The sequence below is a fragment of the Phalacrocorax aristotelis genome, chromosome Z (genome assembly GCF_949628215.1).
Source record: "Phalacrocorax aristotelis chromosome Z, bGulAri2.1, whole genome shotgun sequence".
Taxonomy (NCBI): domain Eukaryota; kingdom Metazoa; phylum Chordata; class Aves; order Suliformes; family Phalacrocoracidae; genus Phalacrocorax; species Phalacrocorax aristotelis.
Genome location: NC_134311.1, coordinates 27,469,323 through 27,486,569, shown reverse-complemented (window position 1 = coordinate 27,486,569; position 17,247 = coordinate 27,469,323). Strand labels below are relative to the sequence as shown.

The 17,247-nt window shown below is 43.0% G+C and overlaps 1 protein-coding gene across 2 annotated transcripts in view; it reads left to right on the top strand.

Annotated features, from left to right (window-relative positions):
• Window positions 1–17,247, top strand: part of GAK (cyclin G associated kinase) — a 75,725-nt gene that overhangs the window by 41,905 nt on the left and 16,573 nt on the right. The window contains exons 16-21 of one of the 2 annotated variants that reach the window (XM_075079870.1): window positions 1,040–1,234; window positions 9,922–10,039; window positions 12,077–12,156; window positions 12,447–12,640; window positions 14,500–14,658; window positions 15,442–15,903. In XM_075079870.1, the coding sequence (XP_074935971.1) occupies window positions 1,040–1,234; window positions 9,922–10,039; window positions 12,077–12,156; window positions 12,447–12,640; window positions 14,500–14,658; window positions 15,442–15,903 (1,208 nt within the window). Of the gene's footprint in view, window positions 1–1,039; window positions 1,235–9,921; window positions 10,040–12,076; window positions 12,157–12,446; window positions 12,641–14,499; window positions 14,659–15,438; window positions 15,904–17,247 lie in introns of both variants that reach the window. The other variant, XM_075079869.1, reaches the window with a different exon arrangement.

Genomic DNA, 17,247 nt, shown 5'->3' with positions numbered 1-17,247 from the left:
TCAATGAAGATACTGAATGGGACCGGCCCCAAAACTGAGCGCTGGGGAACACCACTCGTGACTGGCCACCAACTGGATTTGACTCCATTCACCACCACTCTCTGGGCTCGGCCGTCCAGCCTGTGTTTAATCCAGCGCAGAGTGCACTCTTTGAAGCCATGAGCAGCCAGCTTCTCCAGGAGAATGCTGTGGGAGACAGTGTCAAAGGCGTTACTAAAGTCCAAGTAGACAACGTCCACAGCCTTTCCCTCATCCACTAAGCAGGTCATCTTATCATAGGAGGAGACCAGGTTTCAGTGCTCTCTCTTGTTATTTTCCTTTTCACTCTAAGAATAATAATAATTATTAAACTGCTCTTAGCTCAACCCACGAGTTTTCTTACTTTGGTCCTTCCGATTCTCTCCCCATCCCACAAGGATGGGGCAGTGAGCAAGTGGCCGTTTGGTATTTAGTTGTTGGCTGGGGCTAAACCATGACAATAACTTATATTAATGAGGACAGATTTAAAGCCTTTAGAAGCTTTGAGTTACTGGCTTCAGAACTGCCGTGGAACTTTGATCCATTATGTGTAAGATACAAAACACACAGTTCTCCTAGTTTGGTGTTTTAAGGCATTTGGAAAGAGTGGCTAGTTTGTTTTACAAGTAGAATGTGCATAAAACTGCAGCTCTACAGCAATGGCTGGAGGGTGGGACACAGGTGCAGATGAGTTTGTATGCAGGGCTGTATTCAATTTTCTGGGCAGTATATTTTTCTGTTGTGATGCAGCCATCAGGCTTTTGTACAGGAACTGTGTTGCTGTCCTTAAATTGAGAGGCTGGCTAGGAATCATAAATATTTCTCCATGTCTCTATTTCATTTTCCTTCTGTGAAATTCTGTCAGATTTCAGAATCTGTGCTGTTAAGTTTTCCCAATGTTTTATTGTTATCACTTGTCACTGGTTAGTGGCTGGATATGAACAGGAGTAACTCACCTATGTGTTCACCCATTTTTAGAATTTTGTTCTTTGGTTAAATAAGTACCTTTTTGTTTTGGCAGATATATTGAATACATGTGTGACATGATGGCTGAAGAACCCATTATTCCTCACAGCAAGCCCATCCTCGCCAGATCAATCGTCATGACTCCAGTTCCTCTTTTCAGTAAGCAGCGTAATGGCTGCAGGCCTTTTTGTGAAGTTTATGTGGGAGATGAGAGAGTAACCACTACCTCCCAGGAATATGACAAAATGAAGTAAGTACAGGTTTTGCTCTGAAACAGCACATTATGTTGTGCTAGGCTAACTTAAATATGAAGTCCTTACTGTGAAGAGAAAGCATATTTTGCATGTGCCAGTTGGGTGGAAAGCTTCTTTAACATACGGAGTAGCTCCTCTGTCCCATTTTAGCTGATCTTGAAAGGTAAATCATGGTGAAGAGACAACATGGTTTTAATGGCAGCTTGGATCTGTTCCTGCAGAAAGTGAGGATGACAGTGGGGTGAACAGAGGGCACTGGGAGGCAGAGGTGATCAAGACCCTCTTTCCTCTCACTCCATGTGGTGTAAACTAGGAAGATTGATCCCTGGTGTACCTGTACTGAACTGAACATCATGTCTCAATCATGGAAACCAGAAAGGATCCCCCAGGCATGGTAACTGTAAGGGGAGTGTCTGTTAGCCCCTGTACAGCTCTGGTGTCAGCTCTTGTACTCAGCATGGGAATTGCACATGGTACTAGCAGTACTAAGTATAGACAGTCACAGGCAGAGGAAAGATGAGAGAATACCGAAGTTGTCCTAGCTTTGCTATAAATCCAAGCCCCATAAGGAGTTTAATGAATTTGAAGAGAGCAGGAACAGAAACAGCTGTGAGGTGTTATGACGTTTTCCCCTTTCTCTACCACTGTCCCTCAGTGGGAGTCCTAACATACCACAGCAGCGCGGCTACAGTTTCTCCCTGCGCCTTTCTCTGGAACAGGTTTCTTCATAACATCCTCTCTTGCATTCCCCAGCAGCTCCTTGAAGACATTTCTTCCATATTTGATCTGAGAACTATGGGTCTAAATGAGTCTGCTCTGCTGTAGGCAACTGTTAATCATGTTATTTTTTGAGCAGTTTTTAAGTTTTAATCATTTAGAGAAAATTCCTTTGCCATGGTAAGAATTTGAAGCAGATTTTTATGGGTTGATACTGAAGGCCTTGGAGAAGCCAAACTAAACATGGGTCATCCGATCCACCCATTTAGCCCTGGAGATTGGGTTTATGTTAAGAATTTTTCAGGTAATCAGATGGGAGAGAAGTGGAGTGGACCTTAGGAGGTGTTGCTGGCTACCTTCACTGCAATCAAGATTTAAGTCTATAAAGAATTTGCAGACGGAGGTGTCATCCCTTAGTACAGCTGTGTTGTAAAATCAAATGGCATTAGGTTTATTGACTTCCAAAGAAGGGGGTGTATGCATAATCATTAATAACAGCTGCTGTGCATATATCAATAAGGGTAATCGGGTAGAAGCAGATTTGGATGCACTTTGGGAAAAAACACACACATTCCATGACATATCTCGAGATGAAAATTCTTCAGGGTTTTGAGATTTGTGGGATAAATTGACTTCTTGGCTTCCTAATCTAAGATGGTTAAAACAATTATTCATTGGATTGGTTATGCTAATGGTTTTAGGAATGTTTGTGTCTCTTAGGTGTTTTCTTTGTTGTTGAAATTCAGCTAAGACACATGGTGATTGGAAAAGAAATAAGATGAGACACTGTCGTGGTTTATCTGGCAGCTCAGCCCCACACAGCCGCTCGCTCACTCCCCCACTGGTAGATGGGGGAGAGACTCAGAAGGGTAACGCTCGTGGGTTGGGATAAGAACAGTTTAATAATTAAAATTAAAAGAAACAACACCAGAAATGCAATGTAAAGGAGAATAACGAGAGGCGGAAAGCCCCGGGGGAGGAGAACAAACCACCGAAACAAACCGCACGCGACACACTCACCGCCTGCCAACCCGATGCCGCGCTGCTCCTGAGCCTGAACAGCCCCCCCTTAATATACTGGTCATGGGGTCACGTGGTATTGAATGAACGTGCCATTGGCCAGTCGGGGTCAGCCGCCCCCGCCATGGCCCCACCCCTCCCAGCCCCCCGGCCACACAGCAGAGCTCTGGAAGCTGGAAAGGTCCCCAACCCCCCACAGTGAGGAGAATTAACCCCTTCTCAGCCAAAACCAGCACATTCTCCACCCCTTATTCCATACCATTTACGCCATGCCCAGGTCCCATATGATGCAATACAACCTTCCTTACCAGCTACCACCACTCCCCTTCCCATCCTTTAACATAATACACAGGCATCATTCCCTTAGTCTATGGACCTTCCCTGTAAAATGTCCATTGAGTTCACCCAGTCCATGACTCTGGGCTCCATCTGCTGTATCAGGCTTTCAGGGTGGGGGAGATGGTGTGTAGCATTGGGTTGCTGCATACCGAGTCAGTCATTGTTCCATCACTGCTGCGCTGCTTGTTTCACAGTTTATCTTCCATGGGTTGGGAGGCTCGTACTCTGATATCATTGATACAACACAGAGCTGACACACAGTATTATACAGCAGTTCACATTTTGCCATTCAGTTCATTGACTGTTTTCGCCCAAAATCAAATCCCCTTGAGGCACACATGAGATTTCTCCATCCTCCCGCATCACCCACCAAGTGCACCCAGGTCCCTGAGCAAGAGCAATCCCACGAATGGGCTTGCCTTTGCCTGAGGCAGGAGGAACCCAGGCTGTCTTGCCCAGCATACTTTCTGCGTGCACTACAGGGACTCTGTCCCTTTCCACAGTATGTAGGGTTTCTGACTGGGCCACTTTTCCTGTTCAGCAATGTCTAAGGCCAGCTGGATGGCCTTTACCTCTGCAAACTGGCTTGATTTACCTTCTCCTTCAGCAGTTTCTGCTACTTGTCATGTAGGACTCCATACAGCAGCCTTCCATCTCCGGTGCTTCCCCACAAGGCAACAGGACCCATCAGAGAACAGGGCATACTGCTTTTCGTCTTCTGGCAGTTTGTTATAGAGTGGGGCTTCTTCAGCACATGTCACCTCCTCCTCTGGTGATAATCCAAAATCTTTGCCTTCTGGCCAGTCCATGATCACTTCCAAGATTCCTGGGCAACTGGGGTTTCCTACTCGAGCCTGCTGGGTGACCAGTGCAACCCATTTACTCCACATAGCATCAGTTGCATGGTGTGTAGAGGGGATGTTTCCTTTGAACATCCAGCCCAGCACCGGCAGTCGGGGTGCCAGGAGCAACTGTGCCTCAGTACCAACCACTTCTGAAGCAGCTCGAACCCCTTCATATGCTACCAATATCTCTTTTTCAGTTGGAGTATAGCAGGCTTCAGACCCTCTGTATCCCTGACTCCAAAACCCTAGGGGTCGACCTCGGGTCTCCCCATGCACTTTCTGCCAGAGGCTCCAGGTAGGGCCATTCTCCCCGGCTGCAGTGTAGAGCACATTTTTTACATCTTGTCCTGCCCGGACTGGCCCAAGAGCTACTGCATGGACTATTTCTTGTTTAATCTGTTCAAAGGCTTGTCGTTGCTCAGGGCCCCATTTTAAATCATTCTTTTTCTGGGTCACTTGATAGAGAGGGCTTACGATCAGACTGTAGTGTGGAATACGCATTCTCCAAAAACCCACAATGCCCAAGAAAGCTCGTGTTTCCTTTTTGCTTGTTGGTGAAGACATGGCTGCTATTTTGTTGATCACATCTGTTGGGATCTGATGACGTCCATCTTGCCATTTGATTTCTAAGAACTGGATCCCTTGTGTAGGTCCCTTCACCTTACTTTGTTTTATGGCAAAACCAGCCTTCAGAAGGATTTGGACTATTTTCTCTCCTTTCTCAAAAACAACTTCTGCTGTGTTGCCCCACACGATGATGTCATCAATGTATTGAAGGTGTTCGGGAGCTTCTCCCTGTTCCAGTACAGTCTGAATCAGTCCATGGCAAATGGTAGGACGGTGTTTCCACACCTGGGGCAGTCGATTCCAGGTGTACTGGACGCCCCTCCATGTGAAAGCAAACTGTGGCCTGCACTCTGCTGCCAGAGGGATTGAGAAGAATGCATTAGCGATATCAGTTGTGGCATACCACTTGGCTGCCTTTGACTCCAGTTTGTATTGAAGCTCTAGCATGTCTGGCACAGCAGCACTCAACGGTGGAGTGACTTCATTCACACCACGATAGTCTACTGTTAGCCTCCACTCTCCATTAGACTTCCGCACTGGCCATGTGGGACTGTTGAAGGGTGAGTGGGTCTTACTGATGACTCCTTGGCTCCTCAGTTGAATGAGCTCATGGGTGGGGATCAGAGAGTCTCTGTTGATGCGATATTGCCGCCGGTGCACTGTTGTGGTAGCGATTGGCACCTGTTCTTTGACCTTCAGCAACCCCACAACAGAAGGGTCCTTTGAGAGACCGGGCAAGGCAGACAGCTGTTTAATTTCCTCCAGCTCCAAGGCAGCTACACCAAAAGCTACACCAAAAGCCCACTTGTACCCTTTTGGGTCCTTGAAATACCCTCTCCTGAGATAGCCTATGCCAAGGATGCACGGAGCCTCGAGGCCAGTCATGATGGGGTGCTTTTGCCACTCATTCCTGGTTAGGCTCACTTCGGCCTCCAATACAGTTAGCTCTTGGGATCCCCCTGTCACTCCAGCAATACTGATGGGTTCTGCCCCTATATAGTTTGATGGCATTAAGGTGCACTGTGCGCTGGTGTCCACTAAAGCTTTATAATCCTGTGGGCCGGACGTGCCAGGCCATCAGATCCACGCAGTCCAGTAAGCCCGGTTATCCCTTTCCTCCACCCAGCTGGAGGCAGGGCCCCTCTAGCCTTGATCATGGCAGTCACAACTCACTTCCTGTAAATGTGAATCAGGAGTCCCTCTATTACGCTTAGAAATAAAATCAGCACTTCTGCTCCTCTGTCTGGGGAGGTGCTCACTGGAAACTGGAGCAGCAGCTTTCCTGGAAGAGCCTCCCTGAGTGACTGTTCTTCCTTGCAGTTCACATAATTGTGCCTGTAGGGTCGAGGTAGGCTTGCCATCCTACCTCATCATGTCCTCTCCGTGGTCACGCAGGTAGAACCATAGGGTGGCCTGTGGTGTGTATCCCCTCCTTTGAGCCAAAGGACACTTATTCTAACAGCTGAGATACTACTCTGTAGGGGTGGGGAGCAGGACATATCTTCTTTGAGTTGCTGCACCTCTTGGGATAGTTTCTCCACAGCAGAGACGAGCAAGGAAGAGGTATTTGTTTTGTAATCCTGGAGTCTATCAATCACCTCCGCCATCGCTGGTGCCTCGTCATCTTTCCAGGACATCACTGCCAAGGAGTTTGCATGCGAAGATGGCGCGCTCTGTACAAACTTCCGCCACATGGGTCATGTGCACTCAGCTTCATCTGGATCTTTGGATGACCGTTGATCATCTAGGTCACCATAAATCACCTCAAGCACAGCTAACTCCCTTAGATACTGGATGCCTTTCTCCATAGTTGTCCATTTTCCTGGGCAATATAACTTCATCTTTAAAGGGATACCTTTCCTTCACTCTGGACAGGAGTTGCTGCCAGAGGCTGAGGGCTTGTGTTTTTTTCTCAATTGCTTTGTCAACGCCCCCTTCCCCAGAAAGGGATCCCAGTTGTTTGGCTTCTTTTCCCTCTAGTTCCAGGCTACTGGCCCCATTATCCCAGCATCGGAGCAGCCAGGTGACAATGTGCTCACCTGAACTATGGCTGAAGTCTTTTCACATATCTCACAACTCGCTCAAGGACAGGGATCAGGTGGTCTCTATTTCATTTATGACTTCTCCCTCCTCTCCCTGTGATGGCCCTGCTTTTTCATCATCCCGTTCTAAACGAGTTGACGTCCGCTTCCAATATTTCGTCTTGTGTATGGGGGCAACTGATACTGGTACGGGTTGATTCTTTGAGCCGGCTGCGAGTGGCTGCAGTGCCTGTCCTGGGGGTTTGAGTGGCTGCAGTGCCTGGTGTCAGGGCTGGAGTGACCACAGTGCCAGTCACTTTGCATTTCAATCCAGAGACATTCTCTTCCCCCTGGGGGCACTGAATACTGTTGAGCAGGGCTCGGTATGCATGGGCCAGGCCCCAGCATGTTGCAGTTATCTGTGTCTCTCTGGAGTTCCCAGCGTAACAACATACTTTCTCCAAATACTCTACTAGTTTTTTAGGATTCTGCACTTGTTCAGGGGTGAAACTCAGAATCACTGGGGGTGCCCACTGCCCTAGGTATTTGCCCATGCTATCCCACATGCCCTGCCACTCGTAACTATCAAGCCTGGGGGCAGATTTCTGGGTGATATTCTTAAGTTGCTTAGTCAAAACCAAAACAACATGCCCAAAAACTAACAATAAGTACACCTTAACCACCCAAGGATGTTCAAGATACAAAAAGGTTGTTGTAACAAAGGCACAGGCATCATAGAACAAAGTTGCAAAGGTACTATTCTGTATTTCCTCCACATAAAATCTCTCAGAGGAGGAGGTATAATTGCTAATTGCCTCAACAAGGTGGTATCCGAAGTACAGTAACGGTTTCAGCAAAAACCCCAAATACCAGATAAAGCTGAAAACGAGTGTTTGTATAACAAATCTTGTAGGCAAAACGTTACTTATCACAGCAGAACACAGCAGACTCAAACAACCAACACCGATCTTTAACACCAACTGCAAAAAGGACAACATGGTGCTGTGACCAGCAGCTGTTGTTATCTCCAACCCTTGAGCCCCACGTTGGGCACCAAAATGACTGTCGTGGTTTAGCAGCAGCTCAGCCCCACACAGCCGCTCACTCACTCCCCCACCGGTAGATGGGGGAGAGACTCAGAAGGGTAACGCTCGTGGGTTGGGATAAGAACAGTTTAATAATTAAAATTAAAAGAAACAACACCAGAAATGCAATGTAAAGGAGAACAAAGAGAGGCGCAAAGCCCCGGGGAAGGGAGGGGGGAAGGGAGGTGGAGGGGGACGAACCACCAAAGCCAACCGCACGCGCCGCAGCCGCCGACCCGCCGCCGCGCCGCTCCCGCGCTGCCACTGGCCCCCTTCATATACTGGTCATGGGGTCACGTGGTATGGAATGAACCTGCCATTGGCCAGTCGGGGTCAGCCGCCCCCGCCATGGCCCCGCCCCTCCCAGCCCCCCCCCCCGCCACGCGGCAGAGGGCGGGAAGCTGGAAAGGTCCCCAACCCCCCACGGTGAGGAGAATTAACCCCTTCTCAGCCAAAACCGGCACAGACACCAAGTGGAAACAGGGAAATATTTCACTTGGGCACTTGAAAAGGATGAATTATTGTGAAATTTGCAAACAAACATAAAACACTTCTCTAATAGTCTCCGTTTGAGACTCAGTAAATTCTTATATTGATGACTGTAGCAGGTAAGCTACAAGCCCTCAAAAGGAGGGATTGATAGAGTTGTTGTGACTAAAACCTGTTGCTTTGGGGGAGTTGGAAAGGCTTCAAGACGAGAAGCGGCTGCGTGGTGTTTAGTTGCTGACTGAGGCTGAACCATGACAGCACCTAAACAAAAATTTACAATATTTGACCTTAAAAAAGGAGATGTACAGAACCATAAATATAAGGAACCGCAGTGCAAAACGCTACACCAGAACAGACTGTCCCTCAAGGATGGTATATACGTGATCTCAGAACTGAGTTTGCACGAAAGCAAAGGTTAACTAGTGGACCCAGTGAGGAAGAGTATGTAAAATGTGTTCATCTGATTCGTGTCAGTATGGAACAATGCTAGGGCCACACGGTGGAGTGTGACCCTCTAACATTTGACCGTTCTGTTTGTGCTTGTGTAACCGAGGGCCGCTCAATTGACTTGTTAACTGTCGTAATGGTTGGAATGTTGATTGGCGATTTGTTAAGTTAATTGTTAAGAAAGAATTTTAGTTAGGAGTAGAAACTAACACCTGAGAATTTTAACAAGATAATAAATAGGCCAGACAAGAGGGCATTAGCAGTGAATGCTTCATTGATAAGAAGCCTCCTAAAAAGATACAATTCAGTAGAGCGTCAAGGACTAACAGAGGAAACATCTTGCTACAAAGGAGAGTGCCAAGATAAGGGAAGGCTACAAATCAGCCAGCAGTGATAACAGGGAACTTCTTGGCTCAGGAGGCGCTGAAGCATGGCAACTGGGGAAAAGGTAATTCTGGCAGGGGGAGAGTGCGACCACCGACCCAATTCAGGACCAAAAAGACTTGCCCCCCCCCCCCCCCCCCCGTAAAGAGCATGCGTGCTATAATCTACATGGCAAGTGTGGCTAATTTAACTACGGCTGACCAACGGCAAGTGGGATGCCTATCACTGACCAATGAGTGTAAACTTAGGCGTGTTTTTACTAATTGTTATTAATTAAGTAACTGAATATAAACCCTGTAATTTTGTATGACGGGATGCACGTTAGGCGGAAGAATCCCCCGTGCATCCAGCGCTGCTTGCTTGTCTCTATTCAATAAATTGTAAACTTTAATTGGAATTCCGTTTAAGGCTAAATTAAATATCACAGAGTAGATCCTTCATCCAGAGACCCCTGATGACCACTAACAGGCATACACAGAGGACGTTTGCATATGATAATAAAATTGATATGATCATGGAAAATTAATGAATATGTATATCCTTTCTCAGAAAATCAATGAATATGTATGTAAAGCTTGTATAAATTATGCAACTAACTCTGTGCAGGCATGCACACTAGGAGGAGTGATCCCGTGTGGCCAGTGCTGCAATAAAGAATACCTGCTTAATAGGCGTTCAGACTATTAAGTCCTGATATCGGCTTTTCATGGCATCAGTAATATACTATTTTTTTTTAATGAAATTAACTGTGGTTATGTGTTTTCTTCAGGGATTTTAAAATTGAAGATGGGAAAGCTGTAATTCCACTAGGTATAACAGTCCAGGGGGATGTTCTCATTGTGATATATCATGCCAGGTCAACACTAGGAGGCCGACTACAAGCCAAGGTAATGATAAATTTAACAGCCTACATGGAGATTTGCTTTTTCTTGTTGCAGCTTTGTAGTATACTTATATTAGTGATCTCATTAAGTACGTGGCTTTATTTGCTATTCTTTAAAAGAAATGCATGAGGTTTTCATGTACCCGGGAATTCATCCTTTTCAAGCCTAATAATTATGTCTATTCTTAGTACTGTGCATGTAGATGCTTGGGTAAGCATTTCTGCAGTTTACTTGAGTAGTGATAGTTATAGGTGCATGTAAAGCTTCCAGCCAGTTTTTTGAGGCAGTGATGGTTACTTGTTAAGTTCCACAACAAGCCAGAACTTTTTAATTCTGTCCAACCAAACAGCAATGAAAGGAAAAATACTGTTTGATAGGAAAGTGGTATTCCCTATGGTTTTCCTGCTTTGTTTGTTTCTGTAGGAAGGTGAGTGTCAAATCTTGTCATGTTACAGAGGTTCAAGACTTTCTTAATGTCCCCAGAGTGCTGTGGGGTCGGACCTTCTAGAACATCCTAAAAGTGAAATCTCAATGAAATGATTCTTTAATGCACAAAAATAACTAGCGTATGGTTTAAGGTCATCAGAGAAGGCATACAACTGGGGAGAATTCAGCCAAGGTTAGCTTATACTCGTACAATCTCAGTTTCATTGATGACAGAATTTCTTTGATGTGGTTTCTGTGGCATTTATTCACTAATTGGAAAAGATCAGAATTTTCTTATCCATCTACTATAACGTGATACATCAACACTGTGATCCTCATTTGGAGCTTTGATGGAACAATATTCAATATGTCCTTAGTTTTATGTACTCTAAATTGCCCCCTGAAGGTCTCTGCTGAACTCTTAAGGAGATCAACCACCACATTTCAGTATTGCAGTTAAGTGTCTAGAGCTGGACATTGTGAATGTCTCCCGCTTGCTCAGAGTTAATTTGAGAGAGGAGTTAGTGTATCTTTCAGGAAATTTCTTGCATAGCAAGGGATTAAGAAAACTGATTTAATAGGGTGTTCAGGTTTTCCTGTGTAGTTCAGGGCAGGGATGGATGGATGGGTCAGAGAAACTCTTTTCAGTATGTCCATGTCTCTCATACTGAGGATCCCAGCAGCGGGCACAGGACTTCAGATGCAGCCTCACCAGTGCTGAATAGAGAGGAAAGATCACCTCCCTCACCTGTTGGCAATGCTTCGCCTGTTACTTGACTTGCAGTTATGATGTTTAATAAATACTAATTTACAAGGAAAGCTTTCATCACTCAATTTTATCATATCATATTTATTAGACTACTACTGGAAGAATTACTTTGTAAGAATGAGCAAGACTATTCCACACATGTTGTAACTAAAACCAGGGAACAAAAACATTGTGTATTTATCAGTTTGATGTAATTTGGATTTGTGCAAGACCAGGAGCTACATGAACCTTCCAATGGAGCATTTTCTGGATTCCTACATGCTGATCAGGCATGAGAAAGTAGTTTTTTTGTTAGCAGAAGACAGAGTTGGGAGAGTTGAATGGTTATAATGAATTGGTTTGGAAAAGCCCTATAATTATGTATGGTTGATTTGAAGTTGCACAGGAAAAAATGCTTTACATGTCTCATGAAGTGTCCTTTCAAACATGCTGCCTTTAAGACTGTTCTGAATGGACTCATCTATATATGGCATATATTTCTCAGTGTATTGCACAACAAATTTTTCTGAGCGTATGTTATTCAGAAAAGTAATAAGGGTCATGCAGCTGCAGCCTCTGGGACAGGATCTGGAAGTATTTAACAGGCTTTGATAGTCTGAGGTTAATAATGAGAGGTACATGGTTCAAGGTCTTTTGGTTTGTTTCTGGTAGTAATAGATTTGTCTACCTTCTGTCTTAAACTGCATTTAAATCTCTGAAGATAAACTTTACATGGAATTAACTGAAATGGTAGCAAACCAAACACTTGAAAATATTTAAATACTGGAAATACTTTAAAGGCAGACCACTGTGCCTACTGTTCAGGTGGACTTACACAGTTTCCCTGTATTCCTTGTTTTCAACAGATGGCTTCAATGAAGATGTTTCAGATTCAGTTCCACACAGGTTTTGTGCCCCGAAATGCCACCACAGTGAAATTTGCCAAGTATGTTGATACCCTTTTGAGGGGGCCTGAAAGAAGTTTTCTTTGAAACTGCTTAACCTACCAAACCAACATATGGCGGGCGGAGGAAATATAGTCAGTGCAGGAAGTAGATTACTTCAGTTGCAGTAACAAGGTTTTTATTTTCTCACCTGTTGAAAATACGTGGGAAAAGTAAACAAATCATGTTTTAAACCTTATACTAATTGCTTTGAAGTTCTGTCTTGGACTGCGGTGATATTTAATTTAGCTAGCCATCAGTATCAAGAATCTGCTTGTGTGCATCTTTGCAGGTATGATCTGGATGCCTGTGACATACAAGAAAAATATCCTGATCTATTTCAAGTCAATCTGGAAGTAGAGGTGGAGCCTAGGGACAGACCTAGCTGTGAACAACCACCATGGGAAAACATGAATATAAAGGGACTGAATCCCAAGATCCTTTTCTCCACCCGAGAAGAACAACAAGAGGTTTTATCAAAATTTGGTAATGAATCTCCTGAAAAAATAGAGAAAATGATAGTTTCTAATGTAATTAGTGTTTGAGGCTTTTAATTTCTGACATGCCTTTAATTGAAAGAAATTTAAAAGGTGTGGTTTTGTAAATATCAAGTAAAAATTTGCATTGTATGACGGAGTATAAGTTATCCTCCAATCATGGATTATAATTATCCTTGTCTTACCTCTGCTGTCATTACATTTGCTTGCTTTAAAGCTATGAATATGCTATTTGCAGGGATTTTAGCAAATAGAATTGTGACAGCTAGGATTTGTAGGCAAAATGTCTCGAAAGAACTACATTTGGCTAAACTGGCACCATTATAATTTCACTTAAAATCATGTGAGCATTCCTCACAAATAGTCTTAATTAAGAATGTTTTTATCAAGGTCCTTCTTATGCATAGCCAAGTAACGCTGTAACTCAATTTTTCAACTTTTCCTAACATGGTCCAGCAGACATTTAATTTTATTAATACTACATTTTCTGTGCTTCATATGTAGATGCCTGCATTAATTCCAGTTAATGCTGTTCAGTGTCTTCTTCTCCTCATATTAGTAGTTAGCTTTAAAACTTTCACTGTGGCTCTTAAGCCTTCTCTGTCCTTCCAGGATGAAAAGCATGATGGAGAGTATTGTGGTGATTTTAGTACACCATACCTGAGATCTTACTCTCTTAATATGGTACATCTTACTTATTTCTTTTGATAGAAGGTAGTTGCTGCTGTCTTTTTTTTTTGCAGGATATGTTTAATTTATATTATAATGTATGCCACTTTATATTTAATTTGTATAGATTTTAAAGATCCTACTGTGAGCACAATTCTCAGCTCACTAAAATTAAGATGTTTCATTGATAATGAGGATTTGTAAAATTACTGTATTTTTTTAAATCACTTTCATTTTCTGATAGATAAATGAAATGTAAGCGTTTCAAATTCCATTGAAGATATTTCTTAAAACTGGTGGGAAGGGAATGGGACCAGAACAAGTGCTGTGAACTGGTTTTATAGAACTAGCCTTATTAAAATTGAATTTGGACTATTGATCATGACCTTTTATGTACGTTTTCTGAGTCAGGGTTATTTTTTCAGCATCTCTAAGCTGCAGCTGAGTATGTGGAAGGAGGGTGATAAAGTGCTCTACCAGTTTGGTATTTAGATGTAGACAGGCCACTTTCTCCCAAGCATTCATCCCATTCTTTTGACACAGTGGATGACCACTCATTAACTTAGGGAGTCATCTTATTTGCTTTGAGGAAACCTTTTTTTTGGCAGATATAGCAGTAGTTAGCTCAAATCAGCCTTACACAAGGGTCAGTTAATATCTGATCTTGGTGAAATAAGACATGTAAGGAGTAGCTAACTGCAGCACAGAGTGTGTTACTAAACTACTTTGAGATGTTTGACAGCTTCATGTTCTTCTCTTACTTTATACTCTGGGTTTTTCCTACAGCTGCATTTGTTATTTTCTGATGCTCTGTTCCTTATTGCAGATGTTATTCTTAGCGCTTAGCTGTTTTAGGGAACAGCTGGTACAAGTGAAGTGTTAATTCCATTTCCCTACAAATTTAAGTAGAATGCTTTAGTGTTTTGCTGTAAGCCTGATTAAATTAAATGTTATAGTTGATCATAGGGTTTTATTAGTCTTTGCAGTTGAAACAAAGTTAAAAATACTAATTTCAAATAGGGCGAAGGAGCAGGAATTTGCTTTTGCAGAGTAATAGATACTTTGAGACTGTTGTCATGCTATAGCAGTCAGTCTGCAAGTAAAATATCAGCTTCCAATACCAGGATCGAGTTTTAGAAGTCCTTCTCTAAGGTTTCTGGCTTAAAATCTGTCTTTTAGGGAAACCGGAGCTACCTAGACAACCAGGTTCAACTGCACAATATGAAGCAGAAGCATCCCAGCTGGAGCAGTCTTCAGAAGGTGCACCTACTGAGACAGAATCCCCACACAGCAGTAGTACTGATGCAAATAACTTCTTTCATTCTCTGGACTGGAAAGGTACAGGTTTTCCTCTGAAGTAACTACTTGTATGTTTGTCTTGTACACCTTCCAATGAGTGCTTAAGCCTTCTTATGCAGCAAAAGTGACTATTTCACCCAACCATGACAAACTAGAGTGAGCTCTGCAGGTTAACAAGTGGTCATTCTGCTTCATTTGGATAAACACCACGTAATGGTTTTTGGTATTGTGTGTAACTTAAATGATGAGTTAGATTTTTCTTTTTCTGCAAAAATCTTAATCTTAAAGGTTAAGGAGGAAGCCTTAGGAAGCCTTTGCATTCCCACAGACCCACTTAGGCTGGTGGAGGAACAGAGGAAACAAAGTAGACTAGCCGGTGGGGTCCAGATTAGTATGTATGGACTGAGAAAATGTAACTTCTTAGTGCGAGTGTAAGTCCTTTTTCTGGGTTCTGCTCTGTTGGCAAAAAAGTCAGTAACTGCTGATGGTGTCAGTGAATGATATCACTGAGTGCAGCAGCAGTTACTGAGTGATCTTCTAAGCCATAAGTACAATGTCCTGAGGTGAATGTCCAAGTCACTCACAGTTTGAAAAAATTTGTAGTACATACCCTTTCAGAGTTTCAAGTGTAGTGGTGAGCTGCCCCTTTGCCCTGTACAAAGAAGTGGTAGGCAACAGTTAGTGCTTTTCTCATCAATTCTTTGGGGATCTTTGATTAATTAAGGATTGATTTCATGTGATCTCACCATGTAAGTCTGTCTTACCCTAGTTGGCAGAAGAATCCTGGTAATCTAAAACTGTTGTTTCTTTTTATTCAAGAAGGAAAAAGTCCAGAAAGTGGAATAGAGGACAGTTCATCTAGAAATGATTGCTTTCAACTACCTGATGACAGGGAGGAGAGTGATCCTTCATATGAAGAATTCTCTACATTTCCAGGTGAAGAAAGTGCAGTAATTGCTCATGAAAAAGACTCTACTCTGGAAGGAGAGTTGCTTTTTGAAGAGCCATCAGCACTGCTACAAGAATCTCCTCCTGAAGAGAATGTAGACTTACTGGGACTGGACTCTGGTATTTTACCAGAACAGAAACAGCCTAAGTCAGAAACAGATTCTTCACCAAGTAATGCGGACTTGTTGAACAATCTCTTTGTGGGTAATGCATCACAGGTTTCAGAAGAGCCCACTGAAGATCTGCTTGGGCAAGGAACAGGTTTCTATTTTAGCAGTCAGTCTCAGGGTCCAGCTGTTACTCAGGGTATGTCTTCAGCAGCAGCCATGTCTTCAGGTATGTATATTTAACATCAGTACTCTTTGGCTAGTCAACAGATAAAAACTGCTGCTTGTGTTGTGCTTAGAAAATGAGTACCATGTTTTGATCTGTACACTGAAGACATTGGTCTGTAGCAGGCATCTGCATAGACTTGGTGTTTTTATTGCATGAAGGAGGCGAATTGATGTATATAATCCAGGTGTTTTGTTACATTGCCAGTACTCTATTAGCTTTAAAGCATGTAAACAGAAAATATCAGATTTTGAATTTAAAGGAGATTCAGCATTCTTAAAGAATCCATAACTTTCCCATACAAATGTTACATGCTTGATCCTTTTCTAAATCCACATGTAAATAACTTCTCTTGCTAAGGCATATAATTGTAATAACTTACTGCTTTCTTGCACTTTACATAAAGCAATAGCGTTAGGTGTGGTACAGAGCTGTGCTGCTTAGGTCAAATGTCTGTGAGGGATTTTTGAATGTTAATCACATAAGACTGCTAGGAAACTGGAAATCCTGTAGATTAGTGTTCAAACCAGTAGGATAGTGATAACTGCCAAAAGGTGTGTTCTTGCTGGTTTTACTTCTGTTGTTGGCAGGTCTGTATCCTGCAAGAGAATGTTACATGCTGGTATGTATGCTCTTCAGTACTTAAAACAAGGTGTTCTAGTTTAGAGGTTCTTTTCCTCTTACCAATGCATAGTCCCATGACTAAACTTTTAACAATAGCAATTCTCTGCCTGAAGTTACAGTAAGATTTTTGGGAATATTAGTCAAATAATCTGGGAAAGTGTTACCAGGTTTAGCTTTTTTGCACAATGATAATTCACTTGGACTGAAAGCTTTAATCTACATACAGCTGCAAAGTATTTTTGTAGAGTGTTCAGGTGATTTCAAGTACTCCTTTCTTTTGAAGCAATTCAGTATTGAACTTTGTTACTGTGATCAATGAGGAATCACTTAATTTTCCTTTTTTATATAGGCAGAAGTCTATAAAAGAGAAGTTTTACTCGTTAATCTTTAACTATGACTTTCTTATATGTATTCCATAAGCCACCTGAGTAGTAGTCATGTATGTATCTCGTTCTGCCTTTGAATTGGATAAGAGAAAGATAATTGCAGAAGAGAGACTATTTGGTCACTGTTGTATTCCAGTTTGCATATCAAACTTGTACTTGAGGTTTTGTGTACATGTGATGCTATATTAAGATAGCTTGATGACAATCCAGGATTTGTTTTTTGAAGTGTTACTGGGTCCTGTACAATGTGGTCATTAACTCAGGATGTGCTAGAGCACTATATCAGGATTATTCCTTCTCAGCTTCTAAGTGAGTCTGGCAGGTGTTCTGTGAGCTC